We start from the raw sequence: 22,094 nt of genomic DNA on the forward strand, positions 1-22,094 counted from the left end.
GACCCCATGCTTCATCCCTATTTGTGATGACATTTTGACGTCCTCTAGGATTTTGTTCTTAGTGAGATTGAGAATGGCAGGTTTCATAGACGAGAATGGGATGCGGAGAGGAAGCGCTGCAATGGAGAGGACAAGGTCACGAACAACCATTTCCATTTTGAAAAATGTTCTCTCTTAAATTCTAGATTTCTAGTGAAAATGGTATCTTAATAGGGATCGTGTGCTACCGTCAAAGATCTTGTTTTCATAATGGTACTCAGCCAAAAATTCAAGTTAGCGGTGTGTTGAAGCCAATTACATGTCCCACGCGGAAATTTCTGTGTTTGTATTCATGTTGTTTGATAATTGAGATTGTCATGTTTTATATTCTGATTTTGTTATAAAAAAACACCTGCCTTTTTTTTCCAGTAGATCGAATAACGCTTAATTTGGTCGCAACCGTAGAATGGGGGACGCTGGCATGGAACTGGCATCTAGTTTGGTCTTTTTAGAGCATCATATATTTCACAGCCATTTATTAATTTGCCCACTTGGGCGGTTCCATCCGAGCGAGCATATCCTACTGCCACCAGCTTCGAAGCATCCTACTCCCATGCTGGTCCGCCTGCTATGCTCACCAGCATCTCATTCTCATCTTTTTGGGACCGGATGGCCATGGCCCATGGACCATACATAGGTAAAAAAACACAGCTAACTGCTATTCGTGTTTGTCTTGAGTTGAAATGCTCGCCCAGATCCCTATTGAACTGATGAACTGTTGGGGTTTGGGTAGGAGTAGAAGCTTCTGGCTGCTCCTCTGTTCGTGATGAATGCTACGTTAGTTAAACAGTTTTCTCAGGTCCAGGATGGATCTTAGATCCATGGTAAAACTGCTCTGTGTTACTGTAAAAAAAAACTGCTCTATATTGAATTCCAGATCTATATTAATTTGTTTCCGGTAATAAATCTCTACCAAACATATACCTTCACTTTTCCAATTATGAGTATTGATTAGAGGTCAGGTCCTATCTTTCATTGCCTCCATGTACAAGCAGTTTACTGTGGAACTGATGCACACTACTGTCACAGTGTCACTGAATCAGCGATGCTTCCTCATTCTCTCATAGACCTTTTCTGGTGCATCCGTGAATGAAGCTAAGGACCCTCTAAAACGTATCCAGAATTTTTTTAAAATCAATTGATTTTCATAGTAGTAAACTCAAGAAATAGAGAAAACTTTCATATTCCAAAGGCACCTTAGGTCTACAACAGCTATCATATTTCACCACTTATCTCATTTCTTATTTCGAATTTTATTTTATAAACAGTGTAATCTACAATGCAAAATTTCTATTTTACACGATCTACTACGGTAACCTGTAACACTAATAATTTTGTCCTTTTCCTAACTTATCATTACTGACATTGTCTTTTTTTTAAAAAAAATCTACAATTATTCAAGGACCATCTTCAAAACTTTGCTCAACACAGGGGCTCCTGCATAATTAAATCTGGAAACAGGGGGTTTCTCACTGCATAATGACTCCAGTATCGCTCTATATAACAAGTGGATCCGATCTAGTCGCCAGTCGTCGTCGTTAAAACCGAGAAGAGACCAGGCCGAAGGAAAACAATCCTGAAACCAAGCCATGGGTCTGCAGGTACACGGCTCATCACTCTCTAAATCGCCATATTCTGCTACTCGCTTGTTGAAGATCGAACGTTTATTCATCTGATGGTCACCAAGACTGGTTCTTTGTTTCCATTTGGTTCTGAATCTCCAGTTCCGTTTCGATTCTTGCACTGTACCCCAACCCACAGTAGTGTCTATACGAGGTTCGTTTTTAGGTTCTCCAGAGAAACGATCTAGACTTCAAATCCGCTGCTGCGTGGTCTTATTTTCCATCTAGATTTGTATGCGTAGCCAAGATCTGGTGGATTCAGACTGTTGGCTCTTTGTACCCTTTATGTTCATGCTTAAGAGGGGATCCAATGCTTTTGCGCCGCCCTAACTCTCGAGCGGTTCATCATGCCTTTGGATGTAAGATGGAAAATTCCCCGTTTGTTTTAAGTATTTTGCGACTTATCGGTTTTCCATATAATTCTATAGAGAAATAGAGTGGCGAAGCGCGTGGGTCAAAGTCTGGATTGCTTAAAATGGTTTGCATGAAAGATTTACCTTGTGAAATAGTTTAGCATAGTATTGCAATCGTGGTCCCCTAGGAATATGAGCTGTATCTCTGTTGCAGGAGGAATTTGAGGAGCATGCTGAGAAGGCAAAGACCTTGCCTGAGAGCACGAGCAATGAGAACAAGCTGATCCTCTACGGGCTCTACAAGCAAGCCACGGTTGGAGATGTGAATACCGGTTAGTATGTAATCACGCAGCTAATTTTGTTCTCTTCTTTTCAGTTCCCTTTCTAAGTTTGGTGTGTGGATGAAGCTCTTGGTTTGCAGAAACCTAATTCAATTTAAGTGTCATGGCTCAAAACTATTCCTAGCATGGATAGTGTTTAATAACTTTATGTGTCATAATACGAATTCCCTGAAAGGTTGACGATTTGCTTCCTCTGTATAAATTAAACAGCAGGGCCTGCTAGTTTGCTTTTGAAGTTTAACGATTTAATTTAGAAATCTGAACAGTGGTGAATATGTATTGTGAATCCGTGATAAAATATAAAATAGGGGGAAATCCTAAGAATATAAAATGCGGGCAAAATCCTAGTAAGCAAACAAGACGGTATTATAAAGAATAAGATGAACATATTTACTGTAATATCTTTTTATTTCTTCCCAAGTTTGGACAACAAATTTTGACCATGATTCTAGGGCTTGTTTATGTAGTACATAGCAACAGAAGTTCAGCAGTAATGGAACAGGGATGTATTAGATGTTGACCAACCTCTTGGGGTTCAACTAATACTGAATTGTAGATTTCTATGCTCTGTCCTGCAACATCTATTTACTGATGAAATTTGCTGCACCGAGATGCAGTTGAATGGTAAATTCAGGTTCATAGGGTTTGGCTGAGTAACTTAACATAGAGTTAAAAAAATGTAATGTTCATATCATTATATAGTTCAAAACACTCAAATGTGTTTTTTCTTCCATATGTCAGTTGTAACCAAGTCATGATTATGCTCTGTTTGCGTTGTACTAAATGAACCTCTAGTCTGTTCGACCAGTTGCCATTAACTCATGGGACCATGATAGTGTCTGTTGAAAAACTTATCTGCGCATCTTTTCTGTTTACAATAGTATATATTTTTTAACACAGCTGTGCTTACATGTTTGTTCGTTAATAAACTTTTGAAGATCGTCCGGGCATATTCTACCAAAAGGACAGGGCCAAGTGGGATGCCTGGAAGGCTGTTGAAGGTTCATACACTCATCTGATCGTTGTATTTTGGGCTGTTTAAATTTTTTTTACCACAATACTAGTGTTCTACATGGATGTATCTATTCCAATAGCATCACAAGGTATTACAGTACTTCTTGCTCAGACTCTTGAGATCTTGGCAGGCAAATCGAAGGATGAGGCGATGAATGACTACATCACCAAGGTGAAGCAGCTCCAGGAGGAGGCTGCCGCCTCTTAAAAGTCTCTTAATAGTGTTGCCAAACAGCTATTTGTCAGATGAGCTTTGTGCCATTTCCTCATTAGAAGTATATCATTCGATCCATTGGGGATCTGTGAACCATGTACCTGTTTATGTAACTTTTTTTTTTTTCGAAAGAGCGCAGGAGGACTGCGCACCCATATATTAAAGTAGAGGGAAAATAAAGGGCCATAATGATGATATCCATCTATCTATCTATGTAACTGGTTTATGTACCATGTACCTGTTTATGTAACTGGTTACCAGTGTTATCCATCTATCTATCTATCTGTGAAGACTTGAGTCTTCTAAATTATGATATCTGTCTGTGTGATATCTGAGGCTGTGTTTCGTTTTACAGGCTAGTTTGGCTTCTACTGTTTTCACAATGTTTTTGTCTCTATAGCTTTTTGAAAGTGTTTCTACTGTTAAAACGTGGAAACTCAACCAAGCGGTTAGAATCCGAAGCTGGTTTTTCAAAAGCTGGCGCTTTCCCGTAGCCTGCTTTTGGCTTTCAGTTTTGTTTTTTTTTTTTCCAAATGGATGAAAATACAGATATGTTTTTACAACTGTACCAAGCAAGAGAAAGAGAAAGATAAAAGAGATAGCTAAATTCACATAGCTCACAGCAACTTGTTTTTCCAGAACTCAAAGTTGAACCAGAATTTGAGTTGCATAATAACACTGGTTTGCAAACTAGTTTGTATCTTAGATAAATCAGTAGGTAAGCATAAGGCTGTCTCCAGCAACGTCCTTTATATCCATCATCTATATCTCTTTTCTCTCCAACAACATCCTCTAAATCATGTCCTCTATACTCAAATATCTATATTAGAGACATTTTTTATTTTTATTTTTTGTACATACGTATTTGTCATACTCTCAAATGTATTGTACATATTTTAGTTTTGCTAAACCGGTTATTTAAAATATTCAAATGATAGAGGACCGTTTAGAGAAACTCTATATATAGAGAATCCAGCAGCGTCCTCTAAATTTAGAGGACCGTTTAGAGGACGCTGCTGGAGAGCATAGAAGACCATTTGATCCTCTATATTTAGAGTACAGAACCCTTTAGGATCTCTTGCTGGAGCTAGCCTAAGTTTGCCAAAGTTGTCCGTCACCGTTTCCCATCAGGGTCTCTTGGCAGATGACCCATCCCAGCGCCACCACGATGAGGAGCTAACTTTGATCTGGTAGATGAGCCGATCCCAGAGAAAGATGACACCGACCGAAGTCAACGACTTGAAGGTGTGCAGATCAGGTCATTCTCATGCTTAAGTTACAATCACAAACTAATTAAACTACGGTTTCATGAAGAGAAATGTTCTTTTTATCGACCCCATTAAGACTTCAAACTCATGAGTAAGCACAAAATGATGGCTGGTATCATGAGCAGTTTTTTTTTTTGGGATTGGATTGAAACCTGAGTGGTAGAAAAAAATGTTGTGACAAAATCTCTATGCTGACGAGAGCAGCATCGACAACGGAAGCATTTCCGAAAAGCATGCGACCTCTCGGTACTCATATTGAGCGACTGTATAACCACCAGCAGTGCATGAAAATTAGACAAGCCATTAGCCTCAAATACTGTGTATTTCCTTCTTCCCTTTTATGTATGTATATCACTCGGAATGTCTTGTGAGACAGAGTACAGCAGCAGTCAGCTGAGCTTCTTGAGCACAGCAAAAAAAAAAAAAGGTTCTGAACAAGAACGAGCAGGCTACTGCAGGCCGTACACGAGCAGAGCTCCTACCCCAGCGATGCCGATCACCAAACTTACGATCACGGCGATAGGCGGCAGAGCGCCGCCGATGGCCTTCCCGGTGGCAGCGTCGTACCTCGCAAACCGCTTCTTCGGCGCGTTGCACTGTGGGCAACCGTAGTCGTCGGGCTGCAACCGTACAGAAGATGGGTTCAGATTCGTCAGAAGAAAACGGGAAAATACAGTGCTTGGTTAGATATATAAACGGGTAAAGCAAACACTGATTCATAGAGAGCTATGCAGTTCTTTACCTGTTCGTCAAAAGGCTTGGGTAGGAAGTATATGTACCCACAATCAAGGCAGACGTGCGTTGCTCTCTCCTGGAAAAAATGGGACATTTGCAGTTTATAAAACACGGGCAGAGGCTTCAAGTTGGATGGGAAAAAAAAGAAAGTAGCCATGGTTATGCTGGTCCTGCCTTTTGTGAATCAGTCAGCTTCCGTCCAAACCGGGGTGGCGCCGGCCTCTTAGGTAGGCGCTTCACGTCAACTTCGGCACCCCTGAGATCACTCGGGGTGAGATTTCGGGAGAACTATAATCATTTCACTAAAATTTAGCAACATCAGATCATAAGCTCTGACCATGTAGCCAGGATGAACAAGTGCGCACGTACCTGCTCACGACGAAGTAGACGGAGTCTGACTTCGCTTGGATGGCTGTCTTGGTGAACCCAAGCTTATCCGCAGGCCACAGCTCGTCTCCGAAGAAGCTGCTTGTGTACAGGACCTGGTCCCCGGTTTTCAGACCGGCTCTGGCTGCATTCCCTCCAGACTCCACAGACTAATAATCCCATGCCAAAGGAACAAGTCAATCATAAAATAATTACCGTTCGCAATACTTGCCTCCAGATTCAGAGAATCACACTGTTTGGACTAAGATTGTAGACCATAGGTTATGACTGGGAGTGTTTGGTTCCAGAGACTAAAGTTTGTCACACTAAATGTTTGAATGTCCATTAAATATATTAAATATAATCTAATTATAAAATTAATTAAACAATTGAAGACTAAACGATAAGATAAATTTATTAAGCCTAATTAATCTATAATTAACAAATGTTTACTGTAGCATCACACGAGCGAATCATGGACTAATTAGGTGTAATAGGTTCGTCTTACCGTTTAGTCATCTCCTGTATAATTAGACTATATTTAACATTTCTAACTAGCATTCAAACATCAGATGTGATAGGGACTAAAATTGAGTCAGAAGAACCAAACAGGGCCTAACAGACTAAATGTTTTTCCTCTTCCGGAAAGGGGTGTTGTGGGCTATACAGGCTGCTGAAATGGGGATTATGTGGAAGGTTGGAAATGGGGAAAATTCGTTTTGGGGGAGGATCAAAGGCTTTGTTGTTGTGGTTTGGTAACTCCAGTTTGGCCATTCAGTTTTGGCCATTATATATATTATAAATGAACAGCATGGTAAGTCCATTGACGAGGTTTGGGATGGGGAGGTTCTGAAACTCTCCTTGAGGAGGAATGTGTCTGAAAGAGTCATGCAGCTCTGGTGTGAATTGCTGGAGATAATGAAAGGGGTGAAGTAAATCTGAGGAGGAAGGTCAAATGATTTGGAGCTTTAGCTCTAATGGTAGATACTCAGTGCGATCTTTGCATGCGGTGATCAGCAATAGAGGAGTTATAGCGGTGTGTGTCCATGCAGTTTGGAAAATTACTGGGATTCAGATTGTTGTTAACTAAGAACAAGTTACTTATACTAGGTATAATTTGGCTAAGAGAAGAGAAGCCTTGGACCAGTCCTGTCTTTTCTGTAGTGAGAGGGAGTCTATTTGCCATCTGTTTTCTGATCCTTGTGTGGCCAATGTTTAGATGCTCCTCGTCACACGAATGAAGACTCGATGGTGACCCAAAGTAATCAAAATGTGTTCGGGTAGTGGTGCTGTTGGCTTTTAAGGCCTTTTTCTGTTTGATTCGCTGGAACTTAACTGTCATGAACTCTTTATGATCAATAAAATAAAGCGATGGAAACCTTTCCTGTGAAACAAAAGAAAAAAGAAGAGAAAAAACAAGCACAGGAAGCAATGGAAACGGAAGTGGAGAGAGGGCTTACAGTGATGACGACGCCACCACCGGGCTTCTGGCCCAAGGCTAAGCCAAGCGGCTTCTCGACCTCCACCTCGATGTTCTTGGCGGCGGTCCTCGCGTTCACCTGCAGCAGCCTCCGCCGGCCGCCGCCTCTCCGGTGGCCGGCCGCCCACCTCCTGTCCACCACCAGCGACACCCCATGGAAGGCAGTCTTCTGCTGCACCATACGTCCATACGAACATCAGCGATCACAGGAAACAAACCACAGAAATAAAAGCAGCATCCCTACTCACAGTTGATGCCGAGATGATGGAAGGAGGCGCCTGCTGCTGAGCTCTGGTAACGGGGATGTGCTTGGGGAGGGAAGGGGCAGCCACGGAGGAGAGTGTGGCAGCCATGGTGAGGGGCTGTGACTGCGAGGATGGCAGAGGGTGGAGGAAGGGGACGGCTGCTGGCTGCCATTTGGATAGATGGAGATGCTGTGCTGCCCGTGGGCCGTGGCTAAGGCAAGAGTGGTGCTCATGGCCCCTGGTCGTGTGAAGACTGTGCGGCTGACAAGGACTTGTCGGGCAACCACCGCCCATTTCTTTTCTTCTTTTTCTGTTGGCACGAGCTGACATTGTAGTTAAGTCACCAAAATGATATTGTAACATATTGGATATAATGAAGTTTGGGACCTGATAATAACATCCAAAGTACAGACGATGTGTCTATTGCACGATACATAGCAGTTCTTAATCATAACAGAACATCCAGGCTGATCCATGAATCACATTCACATGTCATCCAATCTAACACACCCCTATACAAAGATGTCCTTTGACGCCAATGAATCGTCATCACACAGATTCAAGGGTTAATGTTCTCCACGAGTGCAGAGTTCCACTGCGTCATCTGTAAGAAAACATCCAAGAGATCCATTCAAACTGAGACGAGTAACAGAAAAAAAAAACAGATGGTACAATTTCGAGGGGTCAAACCTTATTGAGGACATCTCTTGCAGCAGTTAAATCCTCCTCTTTCTTCAGGAGTTCAATTCGAGCTTTCTTGGCATTGTTACTTTCTTCAACCTACGTTGTCGTGAACAGGTAACAGCTTACTAACAGTATCTAATATCTTTACCCAGACGGATTTATTTAGCATAAATATACTGGTTTTTATCAATGAAAATTGATATGCAGGGTTAGCTTCCCTATGCAAATAATTTAAGTCTAACGGCAGTCATCTTGCCATTTGACTCGTAGCGAATGAACCAAATAGGTTTTTTTTTTAATTTCTTTTAAAAATACAAAGTTACAGAACCATGCCGATATGCATATCTGCATAAGGAAAAATATCTCCTAGCTTCAACAAATTGCCATAAAGGCCCAAACCTCAAGGTGATACTAATCAATATGCTTGCAACTCAAGTGTGTGATGGCTTAAAATTCATCCTATGTTCATGTGTTAAAAATGAACACCTCGCCGTATCCACTAACGGGCTGATTGGTTGCCGGCTTCGCTCCCGCCCGGATTACGCCAGCCTGGGCCAGTAGATACGCGCCCGTCTCACGTCTCCACGCATGCAAGTAAATGGATGAAAAAACACCTAGGCTGCATGCATGTATACAGGTTGGACTCATGCCATACAGGTAACCATTCATACCTAAATACGGTCAACGCACAAACTGAACCTGAGCGCGCCTGACAAGGTAACCAATCAGCCGTTAAGTGATCTTTCTCATCAATGGTGAACTCTGATAATAAACCAAGGGCTCATTTGGATAAAACCAATCCCTCCATACCAATAAATCTGGATTGGAGTGGAAAATAAACTAATTTTCCCCCCTTAATCCCTCCCAATATATATTGATTGAAGGGGGTTATTCTATTCCCATTACTAGATTAATCGGCATGTGTTTAACTTAACCCCCACATGTCAAACCCTATCTTTTTGTAACTATTCTCTTTTGCAAAGGACAGAGGTTATCTAGTATTTTTCCTGAACGCAAGGTTAACTGAAGAACCTACACCAAATCAGGTCTTTATTGGGCAATTTCAGAGGTCTTATTGGCTCCTTGGATCTGAAGGAGATTCCTTTGAATGGTAGAAGATTTATTTGGTCAAATCAGAGGGAGGTTCCCACCCTTGTTAAGTTGGACCATGTTTTTTGCACTACCTGCTGGGAGGAGGCTTTCCCTAATTGTTTTCTTTATAGCAGTGCCTCTGAAGTTTCTGACCACTGTCCTCTAATCCTTAAGCTCAATGCGGATCTTAGAGAACTTTTGGCCTAAACTCCCAGATTTTATGGAAGAGATTGCTGCTTCTTGGGATCAGCCGGTTCAGTCTACTTGCCCTCGGGAGAGGGTGTCGATGAAGCTTAAAAGATTAGCGCGAAGGTTACAGTCCTGGGGGCATAGTGCGGTTGGAAATGTCAATTCTCAGCTGGGGCTGGCTTGTGAGGTGCTGCACAGGTTGGAGATGGCGCAGGACAACAGGTTGTTGTCTTCAGATGAAGTATGACTACTGCAGAAATTGAAACAGCACTGCCTTGTCCTTCTTTGAAGAGGACAGTTGCTCGTTCGCGCTCCCGGTTACACTACTTGAGAGATGGAGATGCCAGCACAAAAAAAAATTCACCTACAGGCTCGCCTCCGCAAGAAGAGAATTTTTATTTCCCATTTGGAGAATGAGGGGAGGACAGTCGCCAGCCATGAACAAATGCAGGGGGTTCTGGATGATTTCTTCTCCAATCTTTTGGGTTCTAATATCCAGAGATCGTATTCTCTTAATCTGGTTGCTTGCCACAGAGACGCTATTGACTTGAGTTCCCTTGAGGCTCCTTTCTCAGAGAAGGAGGTTCGCGACACTATTGGTGCTCTCCCATCTGATAAGGCTCCTGGTCCTGATGGGTTCACTGAAAAATTTTACAAATGTTGTTGGCATATTATTAAGTCAGATTTGTTGGCAGCCATAAATTCACTCCATCAGGGAAATACTCACAAGTTGGGGATGCTGAATTCAGCTTATTTAGCTCTTCTCCCTAATAAAGTTGATGCCTTATCTGCAAGAGATTTTAGACCAATTAGCTTAATTCATAGTTTTGCTAAGTTGGTCACCAAAATGTTTGCTAATAGATTGGGCCCTTACCTACAGGAGTTGGTAGGAACTAACCAGAGCGCCTTTGTGAGAGGCAGATCGATTTATGACAACTTCATGTTGATGCAGCATTCAATTAAGTCTCTTCACAAGAAGAGAGTCTCTAGTTTGTTCTTGAAGCTGGATATCTCCAAAGCATTTGATTCGGTCTCTTGGGCCTTCTTGATTGAAGTGCTTTCACATCTTAGTTTTGGTACTGTGTGGCGAAATATGATCTCAAATATTCTGGCCTCTTCCTCTACGCAAGTGCTTTTGAATGGGTCTCCTGGTATTCCTATTAGGCACTGAAGAGGGCTTCGCCAGGGGATCCTCTCTCTCCAATGTTGTTCGTCTTGGTTTTGGATGTTCTCAATAGTCTTTTTAACCTGGCTGAAAGCAGGGGGCTGCTGCATAGCTTGGAGGGTGCTAATATCCGAAGCAGACTGTCCATTTATGTTGATGATGTGGTCCTTTTTGTTCAGCCGTTTGAGGACTTTCAATGTGTCAAAACGATATTGGATTGCTTTGGTTCAACCACGGGATTGGTATCTATTTTGCAAAAAAGCTTTGTTATTCCAATCAGGTGTAATAATCAGGCGGTGCAGATGGGCTGCAATATTCTTCAGTGCACTTCTTCCTCTTTTCCTTGCACTTATTCGGGGCTGCCGATTTCAGACAAGAAGCTCAGAAAATATGATCTCATGGTTTGGGTCGAGAAAGTAGCCGACCGACTTCCTAATTGGAAGGCTCGGTTGCTTATTCTTGCTGGCAGAACAGCTATGGTGCGCTTTGTGCTTTCAGCCATCCCGGTCTATCTTCTCATTGCCATGAAAATCCCTAAGTGGGTGATTAATTCTATAGACAAGATTCGAAGATGATTTATTTGGAAAGGAAGAAAGGAGGTAAATGGTGGTAATTGCCTTGTTTCGTGGGACATTGTTACCAGGCCTTTAAATCTCGGTGGGCTTGGGATTTCTAACCTGCTCAAGTCGTGGTCTAGTCTGGAATTTCCTATTCAACAACATGTCAAGAGATTCTTTACTTCTTCAATTGTTACCCTGGTTGGTAATGGATATAATACTTTATTTTGGACAGATCGGTGGTTGGATGGGTCTCGTATCCAAGATTTTGCCCCTGCTGTTGTGGCTAATGTTGGGAAACGGGCTATTTCTTCCAGAACGGTGGCCCGTGCTCTTGAGAACTGGCAGTGGGTCAACGACATTGAGACCCCTCTTAATTTGTCTAGACTGCAGCAATATCTAAACCTTTGGGACGCTTTAAGGGGAGTGGTGCTCACTCAGGAGGCTGATAGACATGTGTAGATTCATTCTTCCTCTGGGCAGTTCTCTTCTAAGTCGTGTTATAAGGCTTTCTTCATGAGTTCGATTACTTTTGAACCATGGAAGAGGTTATGGAAGACTTGGGCTCCACCCAAATGCAAATTTTTTCTTTGGTTGGCAATAAGGAATAAATGTTGAACAACTGATAGACTGCAGAAAAGAGGGTTGAATCATCCTGAGGTTTGTCCTTTATGTGATCAAGAGCCGGAGAATATCCAACACCTCCTTTGCACTTGCATTTTTGCGCAGCAATTTTGGTACTACATTCTTTCTTCGTTGGGGCTGGCTAATCTTTCTCCTGCCTCTAATGAGTCTGCTTTTACTGACTGGTGGGAGAAGGTGTGTAAGCAAGTGCACAAATCCAAAAGAAGAGGCTTTAACAGTATCATCTTGGGGGCTTGGTGTTTATAGCTTCACCATAATAAGACGGTTTTTGATGGAGTCAGACCTTCCATGAATGGTATAGAGACAGTTTTTTTTGATGAGGTTGAGTGCTGGAGGCTTGCCGGTGCTAGACATCTTGAGGCTTTGGGTCCTGGTGTTGCAATTTTTAGGTCCAGGGTTCTTTTGAGTGATTAGTGATCAGCAGTTGTGTGTGGTCTGCTGGCACTTTTTGCTGTTTATCTCCTTTTGCGTACTGTTGTTTTCTTGCGCAGGAGGCTGCAGTTCTGTGCGCAGCAGGAGTTGGTGGTCTTGTGTTTTGCCTATTTTGGCATTGTAATTTGGTCTATTTTGGACTATTTTCTTCTCTTAATTTAATGATGTGCAGCTCCCCTGCGCGTTCACGAAAAAAAATATTAATTCACTATTAATGGAAAACTTTAGAGTTTGAGTTAAGGCTACCATGCTACTTATGTAAAGGTTGATCTTAATTAAATCATCAGCATGAGAGCAGGCTCATAAATCACTTTAAAGGAAAAATATTGATTATTCCAGATGTAAACTCTTTCCTCTATATAAGCTCTAATTGAAAAATGAAAACCAAGACCTATTTGGTTATGTTAGAAAATTAAACTATTAAAGTGTATACTAACAAGTAACTTAGGTATACTGGTATAGTTTGCCTAACTTTAACAGATCCTCAACTTATCCTCTCATGCGCAGAAAACATGAAGAGTAAATTTTAATAGAATCATCGGTTATCCTTAAAGTCAACACCATCATTCCACCTAACATGCTTAAGGACCAGGGAACTTCAGAAAGGGATTTATAACTATGGGTTCATGCCAGTAAGAGGACCAAACTTTTAGGATGGCAAAACTCTACGGGCAATTAGATCATTCATAGCGGGAGCTTCAGACCACAAAAATTCATCTTCTTTAACAATTTAGGAAGCCTGTAAAATACCACCCTACATCTCTCCAGTTATCTTAAGGGACTGGTTTGGCAGTTAACATGGCCCAAAATGGACTGGACCAATAACTGCACAGAATATGGTCAGCACATGATAGGCAAGTTCTAAATTCCATATCTCCCAAACCTGCTGGGCTAAAATCATGAAATTTCATAATAGCAAAGATGTCTAGACCCCTATAATTTTTGAATTATCAAGTTTAGGAGAAAAAGTGCCTACCCCATCTTGCTTGGGACTAAAAGGTTTTGTTGTTGTTGTTGCAAGTTTAGGAGCAAAAGCCGTTTCATAGACGAAATTGTCACCCGATTCAGAACTGGGCAAACTGAAATTTCATGCCAACCTCTAGGTTATTATTTCTCAGAATTTATTCAGGCTTCATTGTCATAATGCAAACACCCCAGGAAGTTATTTTTAGACATATTTTCTACATACAAGCCTCTTTCTCATACAGTGTGCAACTAGGCTTGGCAATGGGGCGGGTTCGGGTCGGGTCCCCGCGGTTTTAGACCCGACGGTGTTCGGGGCGGGTTTAAATTTTTACCCGCGGGTTCACGGGTTCGGGGGCCCGATTTAATTCGGGTTCGGGGCAGTTCTACATTTTCAACCGTGGTTTTTATGCGGGGACCCGAAACCCGTATCAAACATTCAAACCGAGTCAGCCCACCAACACAATCAACTGAACTAATTGAAACTAGCCAGGCCCAGCCCAACATGGATGCAAATTGGCAAAACCCTAGCTAGCAGCCAGCCGTCCACCGCCCACCGCCCACGCCCACGCAGTCACGCACTCGCTGTCGCTGTAGAGACGCACAGCCGCCGCCGCCTTGCGTCACTCCGCCGCGTCTGCGCGGCCCGCGGCTGCAGCTGACCGCCTCTAGCCTCCGCTCGTCCGGTCGTCCCTCACCCTCTCCGGCTCTCCCTCGGCGGACGGTGGCTCATCTCTCGTCCGGTCGTCCCTCACCCTCTCCCTCGGCGAACGGCGGCTCAGCCCTTGCCTTGGCCTTGGCCCTGCCGGCCTCGTCCTCGTCCCTCACCCTCTCCCTCGGCGCGGCGGCTCATCTGCACTAGCACTGCTACTCCTCCGGCGGTCCAGCCTCTGCTTGGCGCTCGCCCCTCAGTGATTGGTGAGTATAGCACATGACTACATGAGTATAGTACTAGTACATCTGCAGATCCTTTTCATGTATGTCGACTCCTATTGGTGACTGCTAAGCATTTTTTCAGAATATTAGGGTGAAGTACTGAAGTGAAATGTCGACTCCAGGTACTAGTAGTTCTCATGCTCCTATAACCGGAGCAACTATTGGATCTCAAGTGGAAATAGAAGCAGCGGCAGGCCCTCGAACCCGTGCACGTGCAGCAGCAACAGCTCCTCCATCTGATTTAGCAACTGCAGCAGGTGATGTGTTAGAAATAGAGGATGATGTTGCTGTTGGTAGTAAGAGGAAACCAGGACCAAAATTAAAATCTAAAGTTTGGTTAGAGTTTGATAGAATTGAGTTAAATGGGGTTTGGAAAGCAAAATGCAAATGGTGTAAGAAGCATCTAGGAGGGGACACAAGAAATGGTACAAGTCACTTGAGTGGCCATCTTGAGATTTGTCCAGATAGGGCTGTTAGAAAAGGTATAAAACAGTCGTCTCTTAAATTGACTGCAAATCCACATGATGGGACTGTGATTTTGGAGAAATATGTTTTTGATCAAGAAATAGCTAGAAAAGAGCTTGCATTAATGACTATTATCCATGAGTACCCTTTGTCTATGGTGGACCATGTTGGATTTCGCAAGTTTTGTGCAGCATTGCAACCATTATTCAAGGTAGTGTCTAGGAATACACTTAGGAAGGATATCCTTGATATGTATGAAGTGCAAAAACAATCCATGTTGAAGTATTTTCGAAAGTTGAGTTCTCGAGTTGCTATTACTTCTGATTTATGGACAGCAAACCACCAAAAGAAAGGCTACATGGCCGTGACAGCACACTTTATAGATGATGATTGGAAGCTAAAGAGTTTTCTTATTAGGTAATAACCCTACTGTTCTTTATGTCCTAACTTCTTCAATTAGTATCCTTATATTATATAATGTTGAACTTATTTTGTGTAGGTTCCTATATGTTCCAGCTCCACATACAGCTGAGGTTATTGCTGATCTTCTTCATGATGTTCTCCTTGACTGGCATATTGAGAGGAATTTGTCTACTATAACTCTGGATAATTGTAGCACAAATGATAGTGTTATGAGAAATATGGTTGGGACCTCCAATGAGAACCTCAGACAAAGAATGGACACTGTGAAAGGCAAGTTGCCCCTCTCATCTTGTATGTTACAAGGTAAATTAGTCCATATGAGATGTGCTTGCCATATTTTAAACCTTGTTGTGAAAGATGGAATGAGTGTAATGGAACATGGAATTGATAGTATTAGAGAGCTTGTTGGATTTTGGTCTGCCACACCTAAAAGACATGAGAAATTTGAGAAAATGGCAATGCAAATGAAGGGTAAATATGACAAAAAGATAGCTCTTGACTGCAAAACTAGATGGAACTCTACTTATCTAATGCTTAACACTGCTTTGCTGTACAAAGATGTTTTTGAACGCCTTGCTGCTCGTGCTCCTTGTATTCCAACTGGAGATGATTGGCAGTTTGCTAAGGACCTTTGTGATAGATTGAAGATATTCTATGATGTCACAGAGTTGTTATCTGGCACTAACTATGTCACAGCCAACATTTTCTTTCCCAAAATCACCAATATTTATTTGGCAATTAGGAAGTGGCAAGTAAGTGCTAACCCAAAGGTTGAAGAAATGTCTAGTAAAATGAAAGAGAAGTTCAACAAATATTGGTTTGATGTGCATGGTTTGATGGCTGTTGGTGCTGTCCTAGATCCTAGGTATAAACTTCATCTTTTGAACGTACTTTTTCTAAAAATCCATGGATCTGAAATTACAAGTATGGAGGCTGTTAACAAAGTCAAGGATATCCTTTATAACTTGGTTTTAGAGTATCAAGATACTATAGAAGTTGTTGCCACAACAGATGGTGCTCAACCTAGGACAAGTAGTGCTCCTAATGACATGTTTGAGGAGGATTGGATGGACACTTTTGATGATTACATGTCCAAGCAACCAGACGTGACCTCCACTTATGTGCGCACAGAGATGGATTTGTACTTAGAGGAACCACTGCTTCCTAGGACACATGATTTGGATATCATTCAGTGGTGGCAGCATGCTGGGCTTAAATATCCTACTTTGAGAAAGATTGCACGTGATGTTCTTGCAATTCCGGTTTCAACAGTGGCATCTGAGTCCGTGTTTAGCACAGGAGGAAGAATAATTAGTCCACACCGTAGTAAGCTTGCACCATCAATGGTGGAAGCACTCATGTGTATGCAGGCTTGGTCTCGTGCTGACATGTTAGGTACGTGGTCATAATTTTAACAAGATTTATATGTTATTTGTTTTCATGCACATTATAGGAAACAACCAATGATGGCTGCTTTGTTGCAATGTAGGGTCTCCAACTATGATGGGTGTTTTGATGACTTGTCTTGATGAACAAGATGAAGAGATGGTATTGTTTATTTGTTGCTTTAATGACTTGCATTGAAGAGCCTGACTCGAGCTGTTGAGGGTTGTTTTTATTATTTTGCAGGATGAACATGAATCAACAATTGTTGATTAACCATTTGAGATGATCAGATGAACCTGCTTGTTGGATCTAGATGCTTGGCTGCTTGCTGTCTGTTGGAGTGTTGGGTGCTGCTAGCCTGCTACAAACTACTTGTTGAACCTGACTGTCATGTACTCATATTGTGAGAGACTGCTTGCTGTAATATGTATGCTACAAACTGCTTGTTGAACCTGACTGTTTGCTGTAATATGTATGCTGCTACAAACTGTTTGATGCTACAAACTGTTTGCTATTGAGTATTGGCTGTCATGTTGGCCTTGTTTACTTGCTATTGACTAAATGTAATTAATATGTATGCTGTAGTCTTTCATCATTTCATGCCCTTTTTTCTGATGAAGTATGAATGTATGATCTTGTTTGTCACTATATCTTGTACTGTGTTGCTGCTTGGCTGCTGGAAATCAGCACATTTGTTTCGGGTCTGCGGGTCCCCGACGGGTTGCGGGCCTCCACGGGTTCGGGTCCGGGTGCGTGTTTTCACCCGTAATACAATTCGGGTTCGGGTCGGGTCTGCAATTCGGGTTTCGGGTGCGGGTCCGCGGACATTGCACCCGACCCGAACCCGCCCCATTGCCAAGCCTATGTGCAACCATACAACTTTAACCAAATTGACTCCCTTGATCAATGAGCTCATATAAAGCCTTGGTGCATCATGGATGGAACTATCTTCTGCACAAACATGCCATAAGTTGTACTAATCTACAGCAAATTCAATTAACAGTTAATCTCATTATTAAGATTTGCATTCGTTTATGTAGGATTGTCACACTCATTCATGCCCAAACACCCGCATGTATCATTCTCCAGTTTTCACTATAGTCGCGTTAGGGGCTGCACACATGGTTAAACCGGCCATGAATCAAGGCCGGCTAACCATAAGTTTACGACACCCACAGTATGTAAAACTGATTCAATACCTTTTTCAGTAAACCAGTCAAATATTCAATTTCATCCTTTTTTGCTCTTGATACCTTTTCTTCGATTTCTTCAACAGTAGTCCTGCAATCAAATGAACTATATTGGTAACTTAGAAAAGGTGAAGAAAAAGGTGTGCTAATTTCACAAAGGAATATCTTCATGTACTTATACACTAGTTCTCAAACATAGAAGTGAGAACATTGGATGCATCATAACCATCGAAGCCTGCTATTCAAAACCCTGTTTATTTTTTTATATTTCTATTTCCTTTTTTTGGAGGGACGGGGGGCACTTACTTCTCTGAAGATAATGCATCAAGATTCTGCTTTTCAACAAAGTCATCTATCTTTTCAAGGGCAGCAGCCACCTAAAATCATGAAATGATGTTGTTACACCTGAGAGAATGTAGTACATTCTAGCAAGCACTACAAAAGCACAGAGTATTACATAAAGTGGTCCTTAATATACAAGAGATATGTTAAACTGTTAGAATTTAATTACTTATTTTCTAGATATAATAAGAATTTTGTTTTAATTTAAGGTGACCCTAATAGCCAAGTTTTTCTGAAACAATATCATTGTGAATTGATGGATATTGAGTAGCAGCCATGGTCAAAATCACGTCAAAATTATCTGCCCCATTTTCTCCATATCATGTTCATCTCTACTGTCGTCCCAGGCACAATTCAAAACCCAATAACACATTCACTTTCATGTCCGGTCTACCAGAAACCAGAAAACACCAAGTGCACGTCCGCACTGCTTTATAATGATGAGAAATCATTCTACTATTATATGTGTTTCTCTGTTAAATTAGAAGAATGGTTGTTATGTGCTAGCCTGCTAATGCCATTAAGGCTATCTCCAGCAGCTTACACATACTCATACCCATATTCAAACTTCACTCTACGAACAGTGCAGTTTACAATGAAAAATAATGTTTTAGGTGACCATATGGGTGAACTGTTGGACACAGTCTAAGGGCAAGAATCCTGAAAAGGGAGTAAGGGTTTGGCAGAGCTCCAGGTCCAAAAATCTCCTGAGTTGTTTGTTTGAGCTGTTTTCCTTCTATAATAAACAAAAACTGTCTTAGGATCCTTGAGCACAAAAACTCCAGATCTAAGATGAAGCAGCTCTTCTAAACAGCGACTGGGAAGTGGGAACATATGGAAGAAATTAGGAGACAAGAAGACAAAAAAAATGGAGGCTAGCACTGGTAAGACTGTTGAAGTTCGAGAGTTGATGAAACCCCCTATCACCTGTCCAGGTTCGAAGGTCTGCACAAACTTCTTACCGGAAAAATCTGGGGAATGTCGCCCCCCTGATCAGAGTCTTTTCTTAAGAAGACAATAAAATACAAAGAAATGGAGGAGCACAGGCTAAGGCTATTAAGTGGTGTGTGGCCACTACTTGCTGATTACTTGATTGATAAAACCAGTTGCTGAACAATGAACTTCTAAACTGTAACATCTTATAGCAGTAGAAACAGGGGATAAGATGCCTTTAAATTATGGATTTAACAATATATAGTACAATTTCACCCTCTTCATGAATGATACTCTCATATACTTTGTGGTGAAGTGCAACCAAATCGCAACCAGTCCAACCCATTGAATTTAAAAGAATTCCCATAGTATTTGGTGGGAAGAGCTCCTTTTATATTGATAGTGCTGCTACAGTACTACACCTAGAAGTATGAATATAAACAATATCTAAACGGTAATATGTCTCACTGAGTTGAACTTTTTTTTCTCTCGAAAGTCTCACTGAGTTGAACTGTTAATTAACCAGAAACAAATTTTGTCGAAAATCCACAAATTGTGATGAAAGTATGTCAACATGTTTCAGAAAATACTGATTTCAAAAGTACCTGTGTTTCTTGGCAGAAGTCGTCAAACTCATCCTGCAATATGAAGAGAAAACAAATTATTCTCGAATACGCAGGAGAGCTGCCTATCATTTCATTAATAAGAGAAGAAAAAAGGTTTTACAAAATAGAAGAAACACACACACACACCCAGCAGATTGGCAGTTACATTCGTGGGCTTGGCAAACAGAACAGAAGGGACATCAGTTTTGTAATTTAAGAATGCAAGCTTATATATTAGATACAAGTGGTAAACCGTGCAAGTGAGGCAGCAGAAAACATAGCGAGAGACAGGCACAAAGGCATTATATAATAAACAGTTAACATAACATAACCCTTAGCCTAGGTTTTGTTTCTAATCACAGAATGTCCTCATTGCTAATAAAGTAGTAAGCTAGGAATGTAATGGCACTACAAAAGGGAAGCGTGGTCAAGAAATCCATGGTACAGTCAACAGTGGCATGTATTTGAACAAAATCTGAATGCAAAAAGACTATGCAGAGAATAGCTTGGAACAAAAAATTGTACCACTACGTTGGCATGCAGATTCTTCATCACCTGAAAAAATGGAATAATCTACATGAGTCACACACTCACACTAGCATAATCTACACGAGTCACACATTCACTAGCTGGATACAGAACTTAGCTTTGCGTGTTATTCAAATTAGTAGGTATTGCAATGATAAAATAATTTACATGTTCATTGCAAATCGCAGCAATTATTGGACAGTGCATGGATCAGGACACTCACAAGGGTGAGCATCCGGTGCAAACGCTCCTTCTCAGCATCAGTGAAGGACGAGAAAGCGTCATTGACATCCTGAAACGCTCAAGAACATAAGTCAATCGTATGCTTAACCCAGATTTCTGTAGCACGAACAACTGGGAAATCAAATCGTCATCAAGGATATGTGCTCTTCTGCTGGCTCAAACCGTAGCGAGACCAGCATCGCCAAGGGAGGAAACGGGAGTTGAGGAAGGGATGTGGGGCGAGAGAGCTAGCCAACGAACAAAAACTAACCAACCTCGCGGGAGCAGGCGGTGAGGAGGCACTGGATGGAGAGCTTGAACGAGCTCTGGAGCTTGTCGAACCTCCCCGACGCCGCGGGATCCATCGGTGCCGGAATCGGCAAAGGTAGATGCCCTTTTTGGAGCCGCTTCTTGCCGAGTTATGGTCGCCCGCAATTCTTCTCCCCCCGGTGTTTCAACGCGAAATCGGAATCAGCAGGAAAGAAACAGTGGGGAGAATCTCCTCGATTCGCTCGCTCGATAGGCACTGGCGCTGTCACTGAGCTCCTCCACCCGCGCGTCGCTGCCTCCGAGATCCGCCGCCGCCGGGCAACTTCCCCGCGCGCGGCCGCTGTTCGACTTCTCCCCGTGCGTCGCCGACTCCGCGCTTACAGGAATGTTGAATGGGCTAGTTGGGCTGTTCCGAGATGAATCGTAGTTGTAGTGCGGCCCAAATCGATCTGGGCCGTGATGATGGCAGAGGAGTAGGACACATTCGGCGTGGGGACGAGGAGTCAACGAGCTGGGCCGGCGCTTTTGACTATGTGCATGTGAGACACATGTTGCCTTGTCACTTTTATTTGTTTTAGCTTATAGATTATATAATCTAAATTATAAAATTAAATAATCTAGATTAGATAATTTTAATGTAGCTATTTGGCAACCTAATTTATTATAACTTTTATTATTGATTTTAGTCGTGTTATGTAGCGGGAGCAAGAAAAAGTAACTGAAACGTTGTTTTTTAAGGAGTGGTAATGGTGCGTAATTTCACCTGAAGTTGTCATGGGTAGTGGGTCTTTTGCCAAAAATAATAAATATCAAATGAGCACCTCTTAAATCTCTACTATTCTATAAGCTTTTACCGTGGGCGTCCACACTTCACCGTGCCCCCGCTCCCGTCATTCCTGCACCCCTCCCGCGCCGCGCACTGCCCTGTCCTCCTCCATGATCACCGTCAGGCAAACCGGACCGTTCCATCCGCCCGGGTGCCCACTCCCGAAGTTTTCTCTTCTCGACACCGTGCCCGCTGCGGTCGCCTCCCCAACAATCCCCTGAATCTCGCCTCCCGCTCCCGTCTTTCTCCTTTCTCTCCCCGACACCATAGCCGCCACGCTGACCTCCCCCAACAATCCTCTGCATCCACGCAAGGATGCGGAGTTGTTCATGCAGTTACATCTTCCTCAGCGGACCCCTGCCCCGCGTGACTCCCTGGCACACACCCATCCGCTGTGCCCCTCTCCGCGCCACAAATTCCTCATCTCAGAAGTCGCGCTCGAGCTCCACCACCACGCCACCGCCCCCACCCCATGTGACGGCCGCTAGGGCTGGAAAAAAAAGCTCAGGCTCGGCAAGCCGGATCGAGCTCGTCGCGGCTCGGGCAGGCTCGAGCCGGCTCGCG

General features: G+C 42.6%; 3 protein-coding genes across 3 annotated transcripts; 1 reads left to right on the forward strand and 2 right to left on the reverse strand.

The window, feature by feature from the left end:
* Window positions 1-1,520: 1,520 nt before the first annotated feature.
* Window positions 1,521-3,899, forward strand: LOC100193362 (acyl-CoA-binding protein). The gene is made up of 4 exons (NM_001309876.1): window positions 1,521-1,640; window positions 2,229-2,346; window positions 3,294-3,356; window positions 3,501-3,899. Exons 1-4 carry the CDS (start codon window positions 1,629-1,631, stop codon window positions 3,575-3,577), a joined length of 270 nt encoding a protein of 89 aa, NP_001296805.1. The 5' UTR covers window positions 1,521-1,628; the 3' UTR covers window positions 3,578-3,899.
* A 1,257-nt stretch (window positions 3,900-5,156) lies between these two features.
* On the reverse strand, window positions 5,157-7,805 carry LOC100501788 (uncharacterized). Its single transcript, NM_001196446.1, has 6 exons — window positions 7,681-7,805; window positions 7,413-7,604; window positions 5,956-6,122; window positions 5,761-5,842; window positions 5,594-5,662; window positions 5,157-5,471 (listed from the first exon to the last, which is right to left on the reverse strand). The coding sequence occupies exons 1-6, from the start codon at window positions 7,783-7,785 to the stop codon at window positions 5,301-5,303; spliced, it is 786 nt and encodes a 261-aa protein (NP_001183375.1). The 5' UTR covers window positions 7,786-7,805; the 3' UTR covers window positions 5,157-5,300.
* Window positions 7,806-8,030: 225 nt separating this feature from the next.
* On the reverse strand, window positions 8,031-21,023 carry LOC100276012 (uncharacterized). Its single transcript, NM_001149906.2, has 8 exons — window positions 20,710-21,023; window positions 20,436-20,504; window positions 20,210-20,239; window positions 19,685-19,717; window positions 18,111-18,181; window positions 17,814-17,895; window positions 8,368-8,457; window positions 8,031-8,281 (listed from the first exon to the last, which is right to left on the reverse strand). Exons 1-8 carry the CDS (start codon window positions 20,797-20,799, stop codon window positions 8,237-8,239), a joined length of 510 nt encoding a protein of 169 aa, NP_001143378.2. The 5' UTR covers window positions 20,800-21,023; the 3' UTR covers window positions 8,031-8,236.
* Between the last annotated feature and the right edge of the window lie 1,071 nt (window positions 21,024-22,094).

The sequence above is a fragment of the Zea mays genome, chromosome 10 (genome assembly GCF_902167145.1).
Source record: "Zea mays cultivar B73 chromosome 10, Zm-B73-REFERENCE-NAM-5.0, whole genome shotgun sequence".
NCBI classification, from domain to species: domain Eukaryota; kingdom Viridiplantae; phylum Streptophyta; class Magnoliopsida; order Poales; family Poaceae; genus Zea; species Zea mays.